Genomic DNA, 22,933 nt, shown 5'->3' on the forward strand with positions numbered 1-22,933 from the left:
TCAGCCGGGTTCGCGAGGCCGACGCAGAGTTCGCTGCCTTGAAGGGAGGGAAGAGCTGCCCCTGGAGCTCTTCGGGGTGCCGGGAGGGAAGGAGGCTGCGGCAGCTCTCTGCTTCCATCACGCAGATTCCCGCCCCGCCACGGAGGCTTGCGGAGGCAGCCGACGAGTGAGAAGGCGCCTTCGGGGAATCGTCGGGCCCTCGCTGCCTCGTGCATCCAGCGACCTGCTCTGCTAGGCCGCTGAAGCGCAGTGGCCTGCGACGCTGTAGTCGCTGACCTCGAGACTGTTTAGCGCTGGGAAGGGTGTGACTGCCCGGTGCAGACCTACAGTTTACGGATTGGGCAGTCGAGGCTGAGCTGGAGCCTGGCGAAGGGACCTGCCCACGGGCGCTCAGCTGGGTAGTGGGAGCTGGAGCTGCGCCTGGGCTGGGTTTTGGTGGCTCCTGGTCCTGAAGCCTGTGTTCGGGCTGCCTCTCTGCATACATGTACTCAGCTCTGTAGACTGTCAACTCCAGGTCCAGGTCATTTCTCTCTGGTAGACCGAGTACCTTACACATTGTGAATGTGGAGTAAAGGTGCTCAGTAAGTAGTTATGGAATGAATGAGTGGTGCTACTATAAGTCACTATTCAGTAACTGTGTGTTAACGGGCTATATAAGATAAGCAGCTTGCCAAAGATAAAACAAGTAAATCACCTAGTGGATTACTACATCTGTATTGGCAAGTACTGTATAAATTGAAACAAGTTTGATCATTTTACACTCAGTAGCAAAGATGTTGAAACTCCGTGTTGTTTGAGCCCCAAGGAAATTGATACACTTTGTGTTTCTAATGTCATTGTTATTAAAGAGCTATAAAATTACAAAACTAGGAGCTTTGACACACTTCAACGCTTGAAGCTGCACTTCAGTAAAAGTTTGAACAAGCAGTAAAAATGTTCACAATAGTGCTAAGTGAGTTTGTGAAGGAACCAATCACTCTTGGCTATCTCTAGGTAGCCCTTAGTAAGATGGGTAGATATCATATATATATATATATATTTTTTCTGGTGTTTAGACCTTTTTAAAAAACATGTTAGGTTATATAGTTGAGCAACATAAAGGCATACATGCACAAATACTTGTGGAAGGTTTTGGAATTATTATTTCATTAATTATAACAATCTAATTTGGGATTACCCAAGAAGATTAATGTTATCCTAGGCAAATGAAATCTGTATATATATGTTTCTTTTGGCCTAAAACAGACTTATTTTCACACAAACCTTTTATAAAAGTTGCTCACACAGGTTTGGATTTTATTTCCACTTTGTCCACCTCTTTTCAGAGCTAAAATATACTGGAAGTTATGAAGAATGTGTAAAAGTGAAAAGGCTGTTTTATATTTATATTTCCTCAATCTTTCATATTGTAACTGTTTGATAAATTATTAGATGAATTGATTCTAACTTGCCCTTTCATCAATGAACAATCCAAATACAACTCCAAAACTTATCTCATTTAAGCTTCCTCACCTTGCAGGGTTGGGGTAGTTGGGGCAGGGTGGGGGAGTCTGGAATATGCCTTTATTTAATTTAAGGAAGTCACCTAGTATGATTTGTGATCGTATCGTCTAAAAACAGGGTGGCCGTCCCCTTTGTTTTCCTTCCTGAAAGTACTTATACGGTAGTTCTTCATCTCCACATGCTCGTGGTGAAGCATACTGATTGAATCTGCTTACTTTTTGGGAAGATGGGAGACAAGTTTGTAATAAAGCTGGTGCTAGTAGCACACTCCCTGCTACCTCCTTCTCAGTATGCAGGTTAGAGGCAGCAGCAGCTGTGGGTATGAGAACAACATTTGTGTTCATTGCTTGTCTGTTGCTGCTGCTCCCAAGGGAGGTGCCTGAGTCCTGCACTCCTGGTATTAGCTTCTACTTGTTCTGTTTGTTCTTCCTCTGCCTGTGGGAAGAAATTCATCGTCTAGCCCAGTGGTTCTCAACCTTCCTAATGCTGCAACCCTTTAGTATAGTTCCTCATGTTGTGGTGACCCCCAACTATAAAATTATTTTCGTTGCTACTTCATAACTGTAATTTTGCTACTGTTATGAATCGTAATGTAAATATCTGATATGCAGGATGTATTTTCATTGTTACAAATTGAACATAATTAAAGCATAGTGATTAATCACAAAAACAATATGTAACTATATATGTGTTTTCCGGTGGTCTTAGGCGACCCCTGTGAAAGGGTCGTTCGACCCCCCCAAAGGGGTCGCGACCCACATGTTGAGAACCACTGGTCTAGCCACGTATTTTGGCCCCTAAACACAAGATTGCTTAGCACTTTTGTGGGTCTAATTACATATTAGCATTATCTTCTATAGAATTTTGGGAGGGAAGGGCAGGTCTGATTTCCCTTTGCCATAAGGTATTCCAAGCCTCCCCAGCATGTGCCCTTGTACCCTCTCCCCAACCGCATTAATGAGGTTACTTCTCCACTGGCTTCTCCGTGCTTAGCCTCAGATACCATTCACCCTTCAGGACCTGTCAGCTGCCTATCCTACTTCCCCTTTCTATCATCCCCTGAACTCTTCAACCATCTGATAGCTGATTAGTACAGAGCAATTACTTCCATACTAAACACATGTTAAAAAGTTAAAAATGGAACTCCCATTTGACCCAGTGATCCCATTTCTAGGAACATATCCCAAGAAAACAGAAACACCAGTCAGAAAGGATATATGCATCCCTATGTTCATAGCAGCACAATTTACCATAGCGAAGATCTGGAAACAGCCTAAGTGCCCATCAGCAGATGAGTGGATTAGAAAACTGTGGTACATCTACACGATGGAATACTATGCTGCCGTAAAAAATAAGGAATTCTTACCATTTGCAACAGCATGGATGGAACTGGAGAGCATTATGCTAGGTGAAATAAGCCAGTCAATGAAAGAGTAATACCACATGACCTCACTCATTTATGGATAATTAAGACCATTATAAACTGACGAACAAAAATAGATACAGAGGCAGAGCAACATTGAACAGACTGTCAAACTTCAGCGGGAAGGCGGGGGGCGGGGGTAAGAGATCAACCTAAAGACTTGTATGCATGCATATAAGCATAACCAATGGACACAAGACACTGGGGGGTAGGGGAGGCCAAGGGAAGGTCAAGGGGAGGAGACATGTAATACTCTTTGTAATACTTTAAGCAATAAAACAAAATTAACAGAAAAGAAAAAGAAAAAGCTAATAGACACACACACACACACACACACACACACACACAAACCAGTATGGTGATTACCAGAGGGAAAGGAAGATTAGGGAGGTAGAAGAGGGTAAAGGGAGGATAAATGGTGTTGGAAGGAAACTTGACTTGGGGTAGCGAACACACAATACAATATACAGATGATGTGTCATAGAATTGTACAGCTGAAACCTATGTCATTTTATTAACGAATATCACCCCAATGCATTCAATATTTTAAAAAAAACACACATGTTAACATAGTAGCTAGGCTCTGTATTGGATGTTTTGAATTCCTTTCCCAATTTACCTTGTTTACCTGATGAAGGAGGAATTAGAGAAAAGAGTCCCCAAGATTAAGATTAAGTTAATATCATATAGTAAGTGGCAGAACTGATTGGGACCCTCCACAGCCCTTGCTCTTAATCCCTACATGATATTGCTCCCATGTATAACATGTATGAATTGACTTTAGGGGTTTATTATATTTCTAATATTAAGCTAATGCAAGGAGACTGTACACATACTATTGATACCCGTCTATATCTTAATGGAGATGCTTTATGAGGGTACAGACAATATAATAGACACATTCAAATTAAGACTTGGAAAGTTTTGCAGATAGGTCAAGGTGGAGGATAGAGTTAGGATGCAGGTATGGGAGCCATAGGAAATTTGTATCTAAATCTGATTTTGAAAGAGGAAATATGATAAATTTCACGTTTTCTCTTTTTCTTGTCAATGTACATACGCCTCTCTCTGAGACTGATTTTCCTTTTCCTTCTACGTTACTTGAGTACTTGATTTGAATTTTACTTTGTATAAAAATGTGTCAAAGACTTTTAGTTCTTTAGTAGTTACATGAATACCAAGTTTTAATACAACTTTATCTTTTTTTATTTTATTGATTTTTTACAGAGAGGAAGGGAGAGGGATACAGAGTTAGAAACATCGATGAGAGAGAAACATCGATCAGCCGCCTCCTGCACACTCCCCACTGGGTATGTGCCCGCAACCAAGGTACATGCCCTTGACTGGAATCGAACCCGGGACCCTTGAGTCCGCAGGCCGATGCTCTATCCACTGAGCCAAACCGGTCAGGGCACAACTTTATCTTTTAAAAATATTTTTATTGATTTCAGAAAGGAAGGGAGAGGGAGAGAGATAAAAACATCAATGATGAGAGAGAATCATTGATCAGCTGCCTCCTGCATGCCCCCCACTGGGGATTGAACCTGCAACCCAGGCATGTGCCCTTGACCGGAATTGAACCTCGAACCCTTCAGTCCTCAGGCTGACGCTCTATCCACAGAGCCAAACCAGCTAGGGCTTAATATAACATTTTCTAAAGCCTAAGTAAATGTGTACATTATGTTAAGTGGGTTGAGAAATAACCCAAATTTTATTAAATAATTTTAAAGTTATTTATTGACATTGAAAACTCAAAACATTTATCATGAAATAGTTTAGAAAACACTTTCAAAAGTCACTAATCTACCTGTGGAGGTATTGAGATTCTGTTTAAAAATTTACTGAAGTATGAAACATTTTTGGCAATTTAATCATCTTGCTTCTTTCTTGTAGCTTCTTTCGCTGCACTTGCTACATAATAACAATGGGGTGTCTTGGAATTTGTTAACCTTTCCTTGCAAATCAAGCAGTCTCAACAAGATTTATCTCTTAGGCTACAGGTATGTTTGGTTGCTGATGAGACTATTATTGTCAAAATGTACCTGGAAACGTTTTCTTATTGCTAAGTCTAAAATGAAAGTGGTCCTTTTTAAGTAGCACTGCTTATTTTTATATGTATTTACAAGATGCTCTTTAGCTATTGATTTTAGGGCATTAGATCATTGCTTACTTGCCTGGCCTGATTTTCTTAGTTCAAAAAATGCACTTGGTGGAGCCTTACTTGTATATGGCTAAGATGTTGTGTTTTTAGCTGTCTGTTTCTCATCTGGAAAATATACATGTGTGGTTTGTAGCTGGAACAAGATCTTAAAGAGTTGCTGAAAGCAGCCAAATGATTAACTTTTAAAAGTATATCTCTCTCCTTACTAAACATGCTTGTTTATTTATTTTTTTACCAGAAACATTGAAAATAGAAATGGGTCATTTAAAGTTTTTTATATTGACGAACTGATCAGTTATTTGAAATTGTAATAACCGGCCGCACATCCCAGCCAGCCCTGTGGTCCTGCCGTGCCTTTGGCCAGGACCTTACCAAAATGCCATTTCAAATAGAGCATTCCATGGGAACCATGATGTTTACCTCTCACAAATTTGCTGGGGATAAAGGCTATTTAACAAAGAAGGATCAGAGAGTACTCATGAGAAAGGAGTTCCCTGGGTTTTTGGAAAATCAAAAAGGCCATGAGGCTGTGGACAGAATAATGGAGGACTGGACCAGTGCCGAGACGGCAGAGTGGGCTTCCAGAGCCTCTCTTCACTTAGGCTAGGCTGCCCTCGTTGCAGTGGCTGTTTGTAGTATACAAGAAGCAGAAGGGAAAGAAGCAGGCAGCACTGAGCAGTTCTCCGCCCTGATAGAGTTCTCCCAGGGGGTTGCTTAAGGAATCTCTGCTCCACAGCTTCCCCCTGAATAAGGCTTTGATGAGCAGATTGGGATCCTTAGGAAATCTATATATATAAAAGGCTAATATGCTAAGTGTCTGACCATTTGACCGTTCGACCGGTAGCTATGCTAAACACTGACCACCAGGGGGTAGATACTCAAAGCACAGGCATGGAAACATGTAACAGACTGATGAATCTCAGAGGGAAGGGGAGGTGGGGGGGTGAGAGGAGATTAACCAAACATCTTATGCATACTAGAGGCCTGGTGCACAGATTCATGCACCGGTGGAGTCCCTCGGCCTGGCCTGTGGGGATTGGGCCAAAACCGGCAGTCCAACATCCCCCGAGGGGTCCCGGATTGCGAGAGGGTTCAGGCCAGACGGAGGGACCCCACTGCTGCACGAATCCGTGCACTGGGCCTCTAGTGTACAAATAAAATCCCACCCCCATTTGACAGGAGAAGGAAACGCCAATTAAAGCTAGAGAAGCTTTTGATTTTTATATTGCTTATATCCTCTTGCCTCAATAAACACACTTGTTTTTTAGTTCCTAAAATGAAAAAATAAAATAATTATAATAGTCAACAATATATTTTTTTGGTATTTAAACAATATTAGGAACCCTGCCTGGATAGCTCAATTGCTTAGAGCATCTTCCAGCTCAATCCCTAGTCAGCGCAATATAAGAATCAACCAATGAATGCATATATAAGTGGAACAACAAATTGAAGTTTCCCTCCCTCCCTACCCCTCTCTCCATCTCTCCCCTTTCTCTCAATAAATACATATATTGGGAAAAGGATTCTTTCAAGCAGAGGAGTTGTATCACTAAGGGTTTTAATTAACCTGATTTCATGTTCAATTTCTTAACAGAATCAACTTTTTTATGCATCATATATGTTACATTTATTTGTTTAGCATTTTAAAAACAATATTTAAAACAATTATTCATGATTTGACCATAACCAGCAACAATCTTACAATTATTGTGGCTCAATAAATGATGGCAACAGATTCTCTAATTTTATTCCGATCTCCCTTTGCTGATTCTGGATGAACAATTTTTTTTAAAAAAATATATTTTATTGATTTTTTACAGAGAGGAAGGGAGAGAGATAGAGAGAAACATCGATCAGCCGCCTCCTGCACATCTCCTACTGGGGATGTGCCCGCAACCCAGGTATATGCCCTTGACCGGAATTGAACCTGGGACCTTTCAGTCCGCAGGCCGACGCTCTATCCACTGAGCCAAACCGGTTTCGGCTCTGGATGAACAATTTTATCAAGAAAGACTAGTGCTGCATGTAGCTATAGTGAGGATTATAGCCAAGGAGTAAAGAAGATGAAGATGAAAATATTTGATAATCAGCAATAATTGTCAAATTGATTTGCTAATTTGGACTTAAACATAAGTAAGTCAAGTTCCATTTAGGACCTTGCCAATTCTGAGTTTCATTATAAATGGAAACCATGAGGTGGCTTTTTGAAGCTTGTGCTCAGAAGTCACACAAGTAATTTGCCCTCTCATGTTATTAGCCAAAGCGAGTTATGTGGCCAGGTTGGCCTTATTGGGGCCCACAGCAAGAGAGGGCAGTGAGTCTATAATAATAAAAGGGTAATATGCTAATTAGACCGGACATCTTCCGGATATCATTCCGGATGTCCTTCCTGACAAAGTTGGGCCCAAGGGAAGCCAGCCTGGGTCCCAGGCACCTATGGGTGGCTGGAGGAGGGAAGCAGAGAGGGTCCCGGGTGCCTGTGGGCGGTCAGCGGAGGGAAGCCGGTGCTGGCAGTCTGGGGAAGGGAGGCCTACTCTTGCACGAATTTTTGTTCACTGAGCCTCTAGTATTTTTATAATAATATAATCTGCCACTATGCCTTTGCACATTCCTTTTTTAAAAAATTGTGGCAAAAAGTACAACATAAAATGTATCATCTTAACCATTTTCAGTGTTAACTATACATATTGTTGTGTAGTAGATCTCAAAAACTTTTTTTATCTTGTAAAACTGCAACATTACTAATATACCCACTGAACTCTTTTCTCCCTGCCCACAACCCTTGGCAACCACCATTCCACTTTCTGTTTCTAAATGTTTGACTACTTTAGCTACGTCATGTAAGTGGAATCATGTAAAGTTTGTCTTTTTGTTCATCCATGTGTAACATATGGCGGGATTTCCTTTTTCAAGGCTGAATCCCATTGTATATACCATATATTTATCCATTCATCTGTCAGTGCACACTTAGGTTGTTGTGGAAATAGATTTTAATATCTAAAGAAAAATTTAAACGTAATTTATTCTGTAAGGTAACTCATCCATGTTGAGATTGAGCTTTTCAAGTAAATGTTTATAAAGTGTAATTCAGTGACATTTAATAAATCACAGTGCTATGCAATCACCACCTATATCAAGTTCCACAACAGCTTCCTCACTCTAAAGAAAGCCCTGCATCCATTAAGTAGCCACTCCCTACCCCCCTCTACAGTTAGTCTCTGGAAAGCACCAATCTGTTTTTGTGTCTGGACCTACCTAGTCTGGATGCTTCATTACAGGGAGTGATACAATGTGTAGCCTTTTGTGTCTGGCTTCTTTCACTTCGCATACTGTTTTTGAGGATCATCTACCTTGTAGCATGTATCATTTCGATGGCTTAATAACATTCCATTGTAATGAAAGAGAAGAAGTAACTGACACCAAAGAAATACAAAGGATTATAAGAGGTTATTGTGAACAACTATATGCCAACAAATTGGACAATTTGGAAGAAATGGGTAAAATCCTAGAAACATACAATTTTCCAAAACTGAATCAGAGAATCTGAATAGACAGATTACAACTAGTGAAACTGAAGCAGTAATAAAAAACAACAACCTCCCAACAAGCCAAAGTCCTGTACTGGATGGCTTCATAGGTGAATTTTATTAAATATTTCAAGAGGAACTGACGCCTATCCTCAATTCCAAAACGTTCAAGAAGAGGGAAGGCTCCCAACTTCATTTTACAAGGCCAGCGTTAGCCTAATTCCAAAATCAGTTAATGACACTAGAAAGAAAGAAAATTATAGGCCAGTATCTCTGATGAGCATAGATGCTAAAATCCTCAACAAAAGATTAGGCAGTTGGATCCAGCAATACATTAAAAAGATCATGCACCATGATCAAGTGGGATCTTTTTATACATTAAAAAGATCATGCACCATGATCAAGTGGGATCTTTTTATACATTAAAAAGATCATGCACCATGATCAAGTGGGATGCAAGGTTGGTACAGTGTCTACAAATCAATAAAAGTGACACACCACATAAACAAAATGAAGGATAAAATCCACATGATCATGACAATAGATGCAGAAAAGGCATTGCATTTGATAAAATCCAGCTCCCATTTATGATAAAAACTCTTAACAAAGTAGGCATAGAGGAAACATACGTCAAGGTAATAAAGGCCATATATGACAAACCCCCAGAAAACATTATACTCAATGGGCTAAAACTACCACCATTGTCCTTAAGATCAGCAGCAAGATAGGGATGTCCTCTTTCACCACTCTTGTTTAATATAGTACGGGAAGTCCAAGAGAGCAATCAGACAAGAAGAAATAAGAGGCATCCAAATGGAAAGGAAGAAGTAAAACTCATTATCTGTAGTTGACATGATACTGTATATAGAGAACCCTAAAGATTCCACCAAAAAGCTAAGAACTGATAAATGAATTCAGTAAAGTAGTAGGATACAAAATAAATAGAAAAAAAACAGTTGCATTTTTATACAGCAATAATGGATGCTCAAAAGGAAAACTAAGAAAACAATCCCATTCACAACTGCTTCAAAAAGAGTAAAATACCTACGAGTAAAATTAAGGATGTAAAAGACCTGTACTTGGGAAAAATTATAAGACAGTAAAGAAAGAAACTGATGAAGATACAAATAATGTGGAAGCATATACCACGTGTTCATGGATAGGAAGAATTAACATCATTATATTGTCCATACCACCCAAAGCAATCTACAGATTCAACACAATCTGTATCAAGATAACAAGACTAGAAAAAATATTCCAAAAACTTATACGGAACCAAAAAGACCCCAAATAGACAGTGACCTTGAGAAAGAAGAACAAAGTTGGAGGAATTATGCTATCTGATATCAAACTATACTACAGGGCCATAGTAATCAAAACAGCATGGTACTGCTCAGTTGGTGTTACTCAATGGTTAAGCGTCAACCCATGAACCAGGAGGTCATTGTTCGATTCCTGGTTGGGGCACATGCCCAGGTTATGGGCTCCATACTCAGTAGAGGGTGTGCAGAAGGCAGCTGATCAGTGATTCTCTCTCATGATTGATGTTTCTATCTCTCCCTCTTCCTTCTTCTCTCTGAAATCAATAAAAACATAAAGAATATTTTAAGCCAGCATGGTACTGGCATAAAAAAAAAAAAAAAAAAAGACATGTAGATCAATGGAACAGAATAGAGAGCCCTGAAATAAACCTATACCTTTATGGTCAATATTTGACAAAGGAGGTAAGAACAAAGAATGGGGTAAAGATAATCTATTCAACAAATGGTGTTAGAAAAATTGTACAGATACATGCAAAAAATTGAAACAAGACATTGTACCGCCTGTTAAACTTTTCCACTGTGACTGAACCCTTTACATTCTTACACAATACAAAAGAATACATTAAAAATGGATTAGACTTAAATGTTAGACTCAAAATCATAAAATTCCTAGAAAACATAGGCAGTAATATCTCATATTTCTCATAGCAATCATTTTTTCTGATATGCCTTCTTGGACAAAGAAAACAAAAGAAAAAAATGAACAAATGGGAGTACATGAAACTAAAAAGGTTTTGCACAGCAAAGGAAACCATAAAATGAAAAGACAGTGCACTGAATGGGAGAACATATTCACCAATACACCTGGTAAGGTGTTAACATTCCAAATTTTTAAAAAAATACATATTTTATTGATTTTTTACAGAGAGGAAGGGAGAGGGACAGAGAATCAGAAACATTGATGAGAGAGAAACATCGATCAGCTGCCTCCTGCACACCCCCCACTGGGGATGTGCCCGCAACCACGGTACATGCCCTTGACGGGAATTGAACCTGGGACCCTTCAGTTCGCAGGCCGACGCTCTATCCACTGAGCCAAACTGGTTAGGGCTAACATTCCAAATTTATAAAGAACTTATAAGACTCAACACCAAAAAAACAAGCAAAACCAAGCAATCCAATTAAAAAATGGGCAAAGGACCTGAAGAGACACTTCTCCAAAGAGGACATACAAAAGGCCAATAGACATGAAAAGATGCTCAATGTCACTAATCATTAGAGAGATGCAAATTAAAACCATAATGAGATATCACCTCATACCTGTCAGAATGGCTGTCAATAAATCAACAAACAAATGTTGGTGAGGATGTGGAGAAAAGGAAACCATCTACCACTGTTGGTAGGAATGCAGATTGGTGCAGCCACAGTGGAAAACTATGCAATTATCTCAAAAAATTAAAAAATGGAACTGCCTTATGACTCAGTGACTCCACTTCTGGGAATTTATCCAAAGAAACCAGAAACACTAACTCAAAATAATATATGCAGTTCATTGCAGTGTTATTTATAATAGCCAAGATTTGGAAGCAGCCCAGGTGTCCATCAGTAGACAAGTGGGTAATAAAGCTGTGATGCATTTTCACCATGGAATGCTACTTGGCAGTAAAGAAGAAGTCTTATCCTTGCAACAGCATGCATGGACCTGGAGAGCATTATGCATGCTAAGTGAAATAAGGCCGTCAGAGAAAGAAAAATACCATATGACTCCACTCGTATGTAGAATCTAATGAACAATATGAACTAACAAGAAAAATAGAGACAGACTCTCATAGGTAGAGAGCAGGCTGATAGCGGAGGGTGGGGGTGTTTGGGGAGCTGGATGGAGAGGGGTAGAGGGATTGAACAAAAAAGGAATAAAAAAGAAAAACTCATGGACATGGAAAACTGAAGAAACATTCCATTGTATATGTGTATGTATTCCTTTGTATATATATGTATGGACATTGTACCACCTGTTAAACATTTCCACTGTGACTGAACCCTTTACATTCCCACCAGCAATGTATGAAGGTTCTAATTTCTCCCTATCCTTATCAAAAACACTTTGTAATTTAGTTGGTGTGAAGTAGTATGTCACTATGGTTTTTAACATTGGATTAATTCTGTTCCTTTGAGATTTATTGAGGTATAACTGACCTCATTGTAGATTTCTTAAAATATATTTTTATTGATTACAGAAAGGAAGGGAGAGAGAGACGGAGACATCAATGATGAGAGAGAATCCTTGATCGGCTGCCTTCTGCACCCCCCCTTCTGGGGATTGGGCCCGCAACCCAGGCATGTGCCCTTGACGGAAATCGAACCTGGGACCCTTCAGTGTTAAGTCTTCCATATCTTTGTTGACTTATCTAGTTGTCCTGTCCATTAATTAACAGTGAAAATATCCAGCTATTTTTGAACTATCGCTTTCTACCTTCAGTTCTGCTACTTTTCCTTCATACAGTTTGGGGACTCTTATTAGGTATGTATGTGTTTATAACTATGATCTCTTTTTCCATTTTTCACTTTTAACCTATCTGTATTTTTGAATCTAAAGTGAGTCTCTTATAGACAGCATATAGTTGGATTATGTTTTTTTTTAATCCATTCTGCCAATCTCTATCTTTTAATTGGAGAATTTAATCTGTTTACATTCAAAGTGATGGCTGATATGGAAGAATTTACTTCTGCCATTTTGTTGTTTTCTATATGTCTAGACCTATTTTGTTTCTCAATTTCTCCATTACTACCTTCTTTTTGTTTAACTTATTTTTTGTAGTGTAACATTTTCATTCATACAACCTTAGCTCCTGTAGTATAAAAAACTCTGTTCTTATACAGCTCTTACCCCCTTTCTGTTATTGTAGTTGCAAATTACATTATATTGTGTTCCCATTAATATAGATTAAAAATTTTTTATACTTTTGGCATTTGTCTTTCAAATTATATAGGCAAGAAAAGAGGAGGTACAAGCCAAAAATACAATAATTCTGACTTGTGTTGTTACATTTACTCGTGTTCGAGTGCAGCTTTGAGTTGTTGTCTAGTATCCTTTTATTTCTGCCTGAAGAACCCCCTTTAGATTTATTGTAAGGCAGGTCTCCTAGCAACGAACTCTCTTAGCATTTGTTTATGTAGGAATGCTTGATTTCTTCATTTTTGAAGGATAGATTATTGCTGACTTCTGTTTTTTCTTTCAGCACTTTAAGCATGTCTTCTCACTGCTTTCACTAGTTTCTCCTGGGAAATCAGTTATTAATCTTGTTTGTGGACCCCTTGTATGTGATGAACTGCTTCTCTCTTGCTGCTTTCAAGATTCTCTCTTTGTAGTTGTCTTTTGATAGTTTGATGTAATGTGTCTCTTTGTATTGTTTACCTGGTATTTTAAGTTCATTGAGCTTCTTGCATCTTTAGACTTGTGTCTAATCAAATTTAGGAACTTTGCAGCCATTATTTCTCCAAATATGCTTTCTGCTCCTTTCCCTCTTGCCCCTGGGTCTTCAATTATGTTGGTATACTTGGTCTCAATGTTCGTGTCCTCCCCTGAAGAATTGTGTGTTCAGATCCTGACCCGCAAAGATGGTGGTGTTGGGGAGTGCTTTGGGAGGTGCTTAGGTGGTGGAAGCCCTCATTAATGGGATTAGTGCCTTCATCAAAGAGGTTCTGGGAGAACCCTTTCCCCTTCTACCACGTGAGAGGACTCAGTGAGAAGGTGCTGGCTAGGAACCAGGAAGAGGGCCCTTACCTGATCATGCTGGCACCTTGATATTGGACTTCCCAGCTTCCAGAACTGTGAGAAATAAATGTCTGTGTTTGTAAGTTACCCAGTCTCGTATTTCATCATAGCAGCCTGAAAGGACTAAAACACTTGATGTCCTACAGGTGTCTTAGGCTCATTATTTTCTGTTTCTATTCCTCTAACTCAGTGGTGGGGAATCTGCCAAGGGCCATTTGAATATTTATAACACTAGAGGCCTGGTGCACGAAATTCGTGCACAGGTAGTCTCCTTAGGCCTGGCCAGTGATCAGGGCCGATCTGTGGGGCAACTGGCGGGGCGATCAGAGGCCCTCACTGGCACCCACCTTGGCTGGCCTGGCACTGCCCGCTCGCTGGCCCTGCTGCTGCCAGTCGGGGCCTGCGGGCTGGGGGCAGCTCCTGCGTTGAGCGTCTGCCCCTTAGTGGTCAATGCGCATCATAGCGATTGGCTATTTGGTCAATTTGCATATTAGACTATTATATAGGATTATTCACAGGCCATATAAAAGTATCAACTTAAAAATTAGCCCACTATTTTTGGTCATACATTTAATTAATTCACCCTAATGTCTTGGTAGGGCCAGACCAAATGATCTCGTGGGTTTATACTGCCTGGGGACCAGATGTTCCCATCCCTGCTCTAACTAGATAATTTAAGTTGACTTATCTTAAAACTTGCTAACTTTTTTCTTTTTGCCCTTTTAAATCTGCCATTAGTGATCTCTAGTCAAAATTTTCATTTTAGTTATTGTACTTTTTAGTTCCAGAATTTCTTTAAAAAAACAATTTGTTTCTTTATTGATATTCTCTATTTGTTGAAAGAGTGTTCTCCTGATTTTTTGTTATCCCTTATTCATTTAAAGTTTTTGTCTAGTAACGCCAATGTCTATTTCTATTAATTTTTTCTCTAAATGGACCATGCTTTCGTTTCTTTGCATGCTTTATAACATTTTGTTGAAAACTGGATGTTTTAAATATTATAATGTGGTAACTCTGAAAATCAGATTCTTCTCTCTCAGAATTTGTTTTTGTTGTTTGCTGTGGATTCTAGTTGTCTGGCAAGTTTTCTAGACTGTTTTTGTAAACTCTATTTTGTTATGTTTGTCCTCTAAAGTCTGTTTCTTTAGCTTGTGATCAGCTCATCCTTCGAGAGAGATCTTGAATGCCGGAGCCAAAAAAAGAAAGGGTAAAAACCTTGTAATTGTTGCAGAATGGCTCTGTGCCTTAGCTCTTTTTCAACTCTGCCTTAGTCTTCATTTCCTGCTTGTGTTGAGCCTAACATCAGCCAAAGGTGAAAGCTTCCCGCCCTTTTAGGTCTTTTCTGGGCATGCTTCCCACCCTGGGCAAGTGTGTGGCTTTCTCAATTCCTATCCTTAGGCCCAATGCCCTAATTTCCCAAAGACACTCTCTCCCCAGTGTTTCCACCCAGGCTTTTGGCATATTTGTTTGCCTCAGTTGAATTCTTTTGCCCCAGGTGGCAGCACATTGTCAGTTGCCTCACAGAGGTTTTGAGTAGCACTGTTATACCCTGGAGAGTTCTAAGTTAGATCAAAGACACCCTGCATCAGTCCTTCAGGTCAAACAGACACAATTCTTTCATAATAATGTCTGCTCTGCTCTCTCTGGAGCCAGGGACTAGGTTCCCATACTGAGAGTGAAGGCTGCTGCTTCAAGACCACTGTGTAGTAAGGAAAGGGGCAAGGGCAAGTGCAAAATGCTGTAAAGCTTTCCTATTTCAAGTTGCTTTTTTCTTGACTCAGTGTTCACTGAGTTGCTGTGATTTCCTGGAGTTGTGACAGCTGATTGTGACAACTCGATTTTTCAGTGATCTGGGGAGGGATGGGTCCTTGAAACTATCTACTCTACCATTTTTGGTGATGTCACTCAAGAAGGAGTTTAAAAAATCATTTATTATGATATTTTGCTATAATGAGTGGAGTCCAAGAAATATAATAGTGTTTATACAAATTGTTTACAGGATGGAATCCGGCGTGGTCGACCCAGAGCAGATACTGTCCGGGATTTAATAAATGAAGGAGAGCAGTCGTCCAGCAGAATTCGTTGTAACATCTGTAACAGGGTGTTTCCACGGGAGAAATCGCTCCAGGCTCACAAAAGGACTCACACAGGTAAGTTGAGCCAATTTTAGAGAATGTCAAAAATAATACCTAACTGAAAGCTGATTTGATGTTTGGGCTTATAAATTAATTTTTTTAATTACCTTATATTTTCTCATTGTAGTTTTTTTTTAAACAGGCACTGTGTATGTTACAGGCCCAAGGTTTGGGGGCCTGATACTTCAAAAGAAAGGCCAATATTCAATGGATCAGAGTTTTGAAGTAAGGAAAGGTTTATTGATTGAGAAAGCCTGGCTTGAGAAGATGAGCTAATTATCAAATCCATTTTAAGAAGAATCTGGAATTTGGGCATCTTTTATTGTTAAGGGAAGGGAGGAGGGGCAAGGCAAGGGTGGGTGTAGGCAGGTAGGTGTTGAAAGGGATCCAAGGAAGAGTAAAATTTCCCAATCCCTTTGTTCCCAGTTGGTCCTGGTCCATTGACACCCACCCCTCCCCAACCCCACTGATCTGAGATCTGAGTCCAGTTATGGAGGCTCCTGTGAATTGTACATATTTCCTACTTCTTGGGGGTGTGGGGAAGCACTCTCTGTGGCAAGGGGCTGCTCTTGCAGAAACTCTAGCTCAGTTGGTTAGAGCATAGTCCCCGCTATGCCAAGGTTGTGGGTTTGGTTGCCGGTCAGGGCACATCCAAGAATCAACCAGTGATGCATAAATAAGTGGAGCAACAAATCAATGTTTCTCTCTCTCTCAAATCAGTAAATAAAAATTAAAAAAACAACACCCAATACTGCAAGCAGAATACCTCTAGGTAATTATCATATCTGTAGCAGGAGCTGTTAGCTGAAGGCCAAAAGAGAGAGGAAGCATTTCACTGTTACAGGTAGTCAGTTTATTTTTTGGTGGAAAGTGATGGCTTTCTGAACCACATGACTTCTGAAGTTATAGGGCAATTAATCTAGTAGTCAGAGGAATGTTATTACTACATTTAATGTTATCCTTCTACCTAGTTGAGTTTTACTTGATAGGCCCTTGTCTGTATAATTGTTTAAACTGACTTGTAGGCCATATACTAAAATAGTAATTGTCAAATTTTTAATAAAATTTCCAGAGCCCTCAGTGTGCCATGCAAGTGTTTGACCTAGTCATTAAATCCAAGGTGAAGCATAACTTTTCAGAATTAATGTATTGTATGCAGCTATTTCAAGACTATCATACATCGCTATTTGTGTAGAGAAATGACACTGGCAAAATACCATATAGAAAGAGAGCAAAAAATATAGCGTCCTTGCTCTTTCCACAGAGAAAGGTGGCCTCAGAAGAAGGAGCCTTATGGTTCTAGTCATGGTATCTAATTGTTCACAGTTGAGGAGACTGAGGTACCAAAAGGCAAATACCACTGCTTACACCCTCTCCTCCCCTGCAGTCTGCTGGCCCCTGGAGTAGCACATGTGCCTCGACTAATCGAAATGGGCAGTGTGTGTGAAGTACACTTGAATGATAAAAAGAGAGTAAATGATGTCCTTAATACTTTCTGATACTGAGTACATACTGAAATGATAATATGTTAGATACAATCTACACTAATAAAAGAGAAACATGGTAATTAGCGTACGACCACTACCCTTCCCATTGGCTAATCAGCATATCCTTATGCAAATTAACTGTCAGCCAAGATGGCGGCCGGCAGCCATGCACTGAAGCGAACAGGGAGGCTTGCTTGCTCCAGTGATGGCAGACTCCAACGTTCCCCGCCTCACTTGCCGGCCTCTCAACTGCAACTCTAAGCAACTATGTTGCAAATATAGAAGCTAAACAAAACCCCAGAAACCTGCGTTAGTCAGCCGGGAAAAGCAAAGACCAGAAACCTGCTTTCAGCAGCCGAGGCCTCAGAGCTAAAGCTGGCCCAGAATAAAAAAAGAAAAAGAAAAAAGGAGTGGTTGGGAGCTTCAGTAACCCGCCAGCCGGAAAACAGCCCTCAGCCCCTCAGCCAGACTGGCCAGGCACCCCAGTGGGGACCCCCACCCTGATCCAGGACACTCTTCAGGGCAAACCAGCCGGCCCCCACCCCTGCACCAGGCTTCTATCCTATATAGTAAAAGGGTAATATGCCTCCCAGCACCGGGATCAGCGGAGCCGCGAGGCCTCCCGGCACCGGGATCAGTGTGACAGGGGGCAGCGCCCAAACCCCCTGATCGCCTTGTGGCTCTGTGTGTGACAGGGTGCAGCGCCCCAAGCCCCTGATCGGCCCTGCTCTGTGTGTAACAGGGGGCGGTGCCCCAACTCCCCTATCGGCCCTATTCTGTGAGTGACAAGGGGGAGCTCCTCAACCCCCTGATGGGCCCTGCTCTGTGTGTGACAGGGTACGGAGCCCCAACCCCCCTGATGGGCCCTGCTCTGTGCGTGACAGGGGATGGCGCTGCAACTTCCCTATCGACCCTGCCTTGAGTGTGACAGAGGGCGGTGCCCCACCCCCCATCGGCTCTACCCTGAGCTTGACTAGGGGTGGCATCGCAACCTCCCGATCTGCCCTGCTCTGTGCATGACAGGGTGTAGCGCCCCAACTCCCCAATCGGCCCTGCTCTGAGCCCAACCAGGGGCTGCACCTAGGGATTGGGCCTGCCCTCTGCCACCCGGGAGCAGGCCTAAGCCAGCAGGTCATTATCTCCTGAGGGGTCCCAGACTGCGAGAGGGCACAGGATGGGCTGAGGGACCCCCCCCCGAGTGCACAAATTTTTGTGTACCGGGCCTCTAGTGGGTTAAATAAAATACACTATCAAAATTAATTTATCCTGTTTTTCTTTCCTTTTTAATGTGGCTACTAGAAGTAGGTTATACTTTATTTCTGTTAGGCACTACTGGTCTGGCATTTGGGTTTTTAACTCTTAGTCCCTATTTTTCCCACTATGGTCATCACCTATTTCTTTTTTAGTTTTTTGAAAAAACATTTTAATGTTATCTAGAATACAGCTAAATCCTTAGCTAAATTCCTAAAAAAGGGTAAAATTTGAATTTTGAATCATAAACGGGGGGCAGAGAGAAGTGTGAGAGAAGAGAGAGAAATATTGATCTGAGAGAGAAACATTAATCTGTTGCCTCCCATATGCGCCCCACCGGTGACTGAACCTGAAACCTAGGTATGTGCCCTGACTGGGAATCGAACTCCCAACCTTTTGGTGTGTGGGACAATGCTCCAACCAACTGAGCCACCAGGAGGTATTGCTATGACAAAATTCTGCCCTGGCCAGAACAGAATTTTTGTATTTTTAAAAAATCTGAAAAATGGTGGCAGAGTAGGAGGATGCTGCACGGACATACTCCCAGGAGCAAGCTGGAATTACAACTGAAATACAGAAAAGCTTCTGGAATAACCAACGGAAAACTCTCAGAAGAGAACCCTGATTCCCAAGGACCGAAGGTGGAGACCACATAGAGACTGGTAGGAGGGGTGGAGGCGTGAAAGGGCTGGCCAGGCACCCACAGATGGCAATTGAAGTCCCGGAGAGATATCTCAGCTGTGGGGGGAAGGGGTGCCACTGAGAACTCTGGGATCTAATCCCGAAGGTGGGCTTCCCCAACAGAGAGCACCAAACTGAAGAGGGTACTCACATAACAACTGGCTGTGAAAAGCAGTGGGGTGCTGTCTGCCAGGGAGTGGCAGCGGGAAGTTCGGGCACCCTCTTAAAGGGCCAATGCACCTTGTGCTCTGGCAGAGGGAAGGTGAAATGGATTGGAACTGTGAGAGCAGAACCCAGGCCTGGGGATTCGGGGGATAGAGCTCAGAAGGCAGACACCCCAAGTTTCCTGGGCTGAGTCATTCTCTCACAGAGCGAAGGACATCTTTCCCACATAGACATCTGCCTCGCCTGCGGGGAAGACAGTCGATACACCAGGCAGAAGCAACTGCCCCACCCTGTTGAAAAAAACTCTCGCCACACTTGAAGATGATTGCCTGGGGGCAATTCAAGCCAGAATCCTGTTAGTCTGTAGACAGAGGTGGTCTCTGGAGGCTTTGCAGGCTTTGTGTCTTTGCCCGATCCAATTAGACAGAAACGGCTTTTAACACTGTCCTGTGCTAGAGATTGAGAGGTGTAGAGGACCTACCTAATACACAGTCACAAACCCAGACAACCAAAATGAGAAACAAAGAAACAACCCCCAAATGAAAGTGCTAGTGAATTCTCCAGAAGAAGAGATAAATGAAATAGAGATAAGAAATTATCTGAAATAGAGTTCAAAGTAATGATGTTAAAAATACTCAACAGTATGAAAAAAGATATAGTAACTATGAAAAAAGAACAATCTGACATAAAGAATGACATAACACAAATAAAGAAACATTGGAAAGAATACACAGCAGATTAGGGGAAGCTGACGATCGAATCAGTGATTTAGAAGACAGTTGAAAATATCACTCAGAGAACCAAAAAGAAAAAACAATTAAAAAACAGGAGGACAGCTTAAGGGAGCTGTGAGACAATGTGAAACGTAACAATATTAGAAGAGTAGGTGTGCCAGAAGAGGGAGAAAGGGAGAAAGGAATAGAGGTGTTTGAAGAAATAATGGTAGAAAACGTCCCTAACCTGGTAAAGGAAAAAGTCACACAAGTTCAGGAGGCACAGAGAACCCCAAACAAGGAGAACCCAAAAAGATGCACACCCAGACACATCATAATTAAAATGCCAAAAATTAAAGACAAAGAGAGAATCTTAAAGGCAGCAAGAGAAAAGAAAACTGTTACCTACAAAGGAGTTCCCATAAGGCTGACACCTGATTTCTCACCAGAAACTCTACAGGCCAGAAGGGAATGGCATGAAGTACTCAAGGTGATGGAAAGCAAGGATCTGAGACCAAGATTACTATATCCAGCAAGACTATCATTCAAAATAGATGGTCAAACAAAGAGTTTCCCAGACAAAAAAAGGCTAAAGGAGTTCATCACCACCAAGCCAACATTACAAGAAATACTAAAGGGATTGCTGTAAGGGATTGCTGAGAAGAAGAAACAGAGAGAGAAACCTAGTCATACCAAATTAAAATGGCTATAAATAAGTATCTCTCAATAATCCTAAATGTAACTGGATTAAATGCTCCAATCAAAAGGTGTAGGGTAGCTGAATGGATACAAAAACATGACCCAACTATATGCTGTCTACAAGAGACCCACCTCAAAATAAAAGACACATACATGGTGAAAGTGCAGGGATCAGAAAAAAATTTCCCATGCAAATGGAAAAGAAACACAAAAGCTGGAGTAGCAATACTCATATCTGACAAAATAGCCTTTAAAAGCATCATGCTAAGCAAAATAAGCCAGTCGGAGAAAGATGAATATCATATGATCTCACTCATTTGTGGAATATAAGGAACAACATGAACTGAACAAAAATAGAGCCAGAGGGAAAAAAATATTCTAGAAGCATAATAGAAGTAATCCTGTTATTTGCAGATTTTTAATATTTCCTACAACTTTTGTGATATCATAATATGTTAGTACAGTTTTGGTAATATTATTATACTTAAAATCCTTTTATTCTTGAAAGATTAGTGTTTATTGCATGTGACATTTAAAATCATTTTTCTTGAGATATGTTTATTACATGTAACATTATATTTAAGATCGTTTTTCTTGAAATATTATGATTTATTGCATGTAACATTATTGTATTTAAAATCGCTTTTCTTGAAATTAAAAAAAATCTGGAAGAAAAATCTAATTAATTTGAAATACCCCAAGTAATTGGTGTGCAGGCTGTGGAGTACATGTTGCCAGTGTAGATAAGATTCAAGACCATGTGGCATTATGAGAAGATCTCTGAGTCCCAGTCCTGATCACTAATCCACTGTGTGTCACCTGATACTTCCAGGTATCTGCCTGCTATGCTGTATGTCAGGAAATTGAGCCTAAGATCATGGAATAGTTAAGATCTGATAATATATACTTTGTAAAGAGCTTCTCTCTTACTATTTTAAATAATCCTCCTATCTCCTGTGTTTTATTACCTTGTGTCCAACTATCACAACCATTTAGTACATTTCTAAATAATGAGAAATTTAGGGAGGACTGGTTCCTGGTCTTTGAGTTATATTGGAAGAACCAGAATATAATTGTTGATCAAAGAATAATTTTTCAAGAAATAATTATTTAATTATGACTGAACAACATTGTTGAGCACTTCCTCCAGCCTAGCACTGTGTTGAGTATGGGAATTAAAGGGAGTATGAGGTGTTGTGCATCTTTGTATAAGGAGAGTTCCATGACCCACGAACAACACAGGATAACAAGTGAAAGGATACAGAGCTTCCTTATTTGGAGGTAGGAGGAGTTTCACTGAGAGCCTACAGGATTGAGAAGGTTTGAATGGGCAGAGAAGATAGGATTTGCAAGGAGTAGAGCAAGATGAGGAACTGTCCTAGCTGGAATGAATCTCAGGGGTGAAGTAAAGATAAGCCCTGCCCCTTAACCCAGTAGCTACATTGCACATCTTCGGGGACCAATTAGAAGTCAGCAGATAATTATTATTATTATTTTTTTTGGTTAATCCTCACTCAAGGACATTTTTCCATTGATTTTATTTATTTTTTTTTAGAGTGAAGGGAAGCGAGGGGGAGAGACAGAGAGAGAAACATCTCAGTGAGAGAGAGACATCAATTGGTTGCCCCCCACAAGTGCCCTGATGAGCCTGCAACCGAGGTACATGCCCTTGACCAGAATTGAACCCGGGACCCCTCAGTATGCAGGCCTACCCTTTATCCACTGAGCCAAACTGGCTAGGGCTCAGTAGATAATTTTTATTTGTCCAAGGAGTAGTAGGGTTTGGGGTGAGTTAGGAGGTAGTTGCTATGACAAAGGCAGGAGTTCTGTGCCAGCTGTTGTGGAAGTACTGTGCAGGTGGAGTGACTAGAGGACAGCCAGGGCTTGTTCGAGGTGGAGGGGCTACCAGTCGACCAGGGCAAGTTGCAGGGGGAGTAGGAGTGGGAGACATTGTAAAGAATCTGCAAGAGGTGATTTGGATTATGGGAAGGAGAAAATATGGGCTAAGCTGAAGATGATAACTTCAAGGATTTGAACCTGGGTACCTAAAAGCTCAAGGCCTAGGGAAAATACTGTGCTCCCAGTGGACAGCTGCTTCAGAGCATGGAAGTGCTGCCTAGCATTTTCACTTGCAGTTCTATAGAGGCTGAT

At 41.0% G+C, this 22,933-nt stretch overlaps 1 protein-coding gene across 1 annotated transcript in view; it reads left to right on the top strand.

Moving 5' to 3' along the window:
* The window catches only part of ZNF367 (zinc finger protein 367), a 31,049-nt gene that overhangs the window by 1,275 nt on the left and 6,841 nt on the right, over positions 1 to 22,933 (top strand). The window contains exons 2-3 of the mRNA XM_023765020.1: positions 15,147 to 15,159; positions 15,651 to 15,801. Coding sequence (XP_023620788.1) covers positions 15,147 to 15,159; positions 15,651 to 15,801 — 164 coding nt within the window. The remainder of the gene's footprint in view (positions 1 to 15,146; positions 15,160 to 15,650; positions 15,802 to 22,933) is intronic.

This window comes from Myotis lucifugus, unplaced genomic scaffold (assembly GCF_000147115.1).
Source record: "Myotis lucifugus unplaced genomic scaffold, Myoluc2.0 scaffold_371, whole genome shotgun sequence".
Classification (NCBI taxonomy): domain Eukaryota; kingdom Metazoa; phylum Chordata; class Mammalia; order Chiroptera; family Vespertilionidae; genus Myotis; species Myotis lucifugus.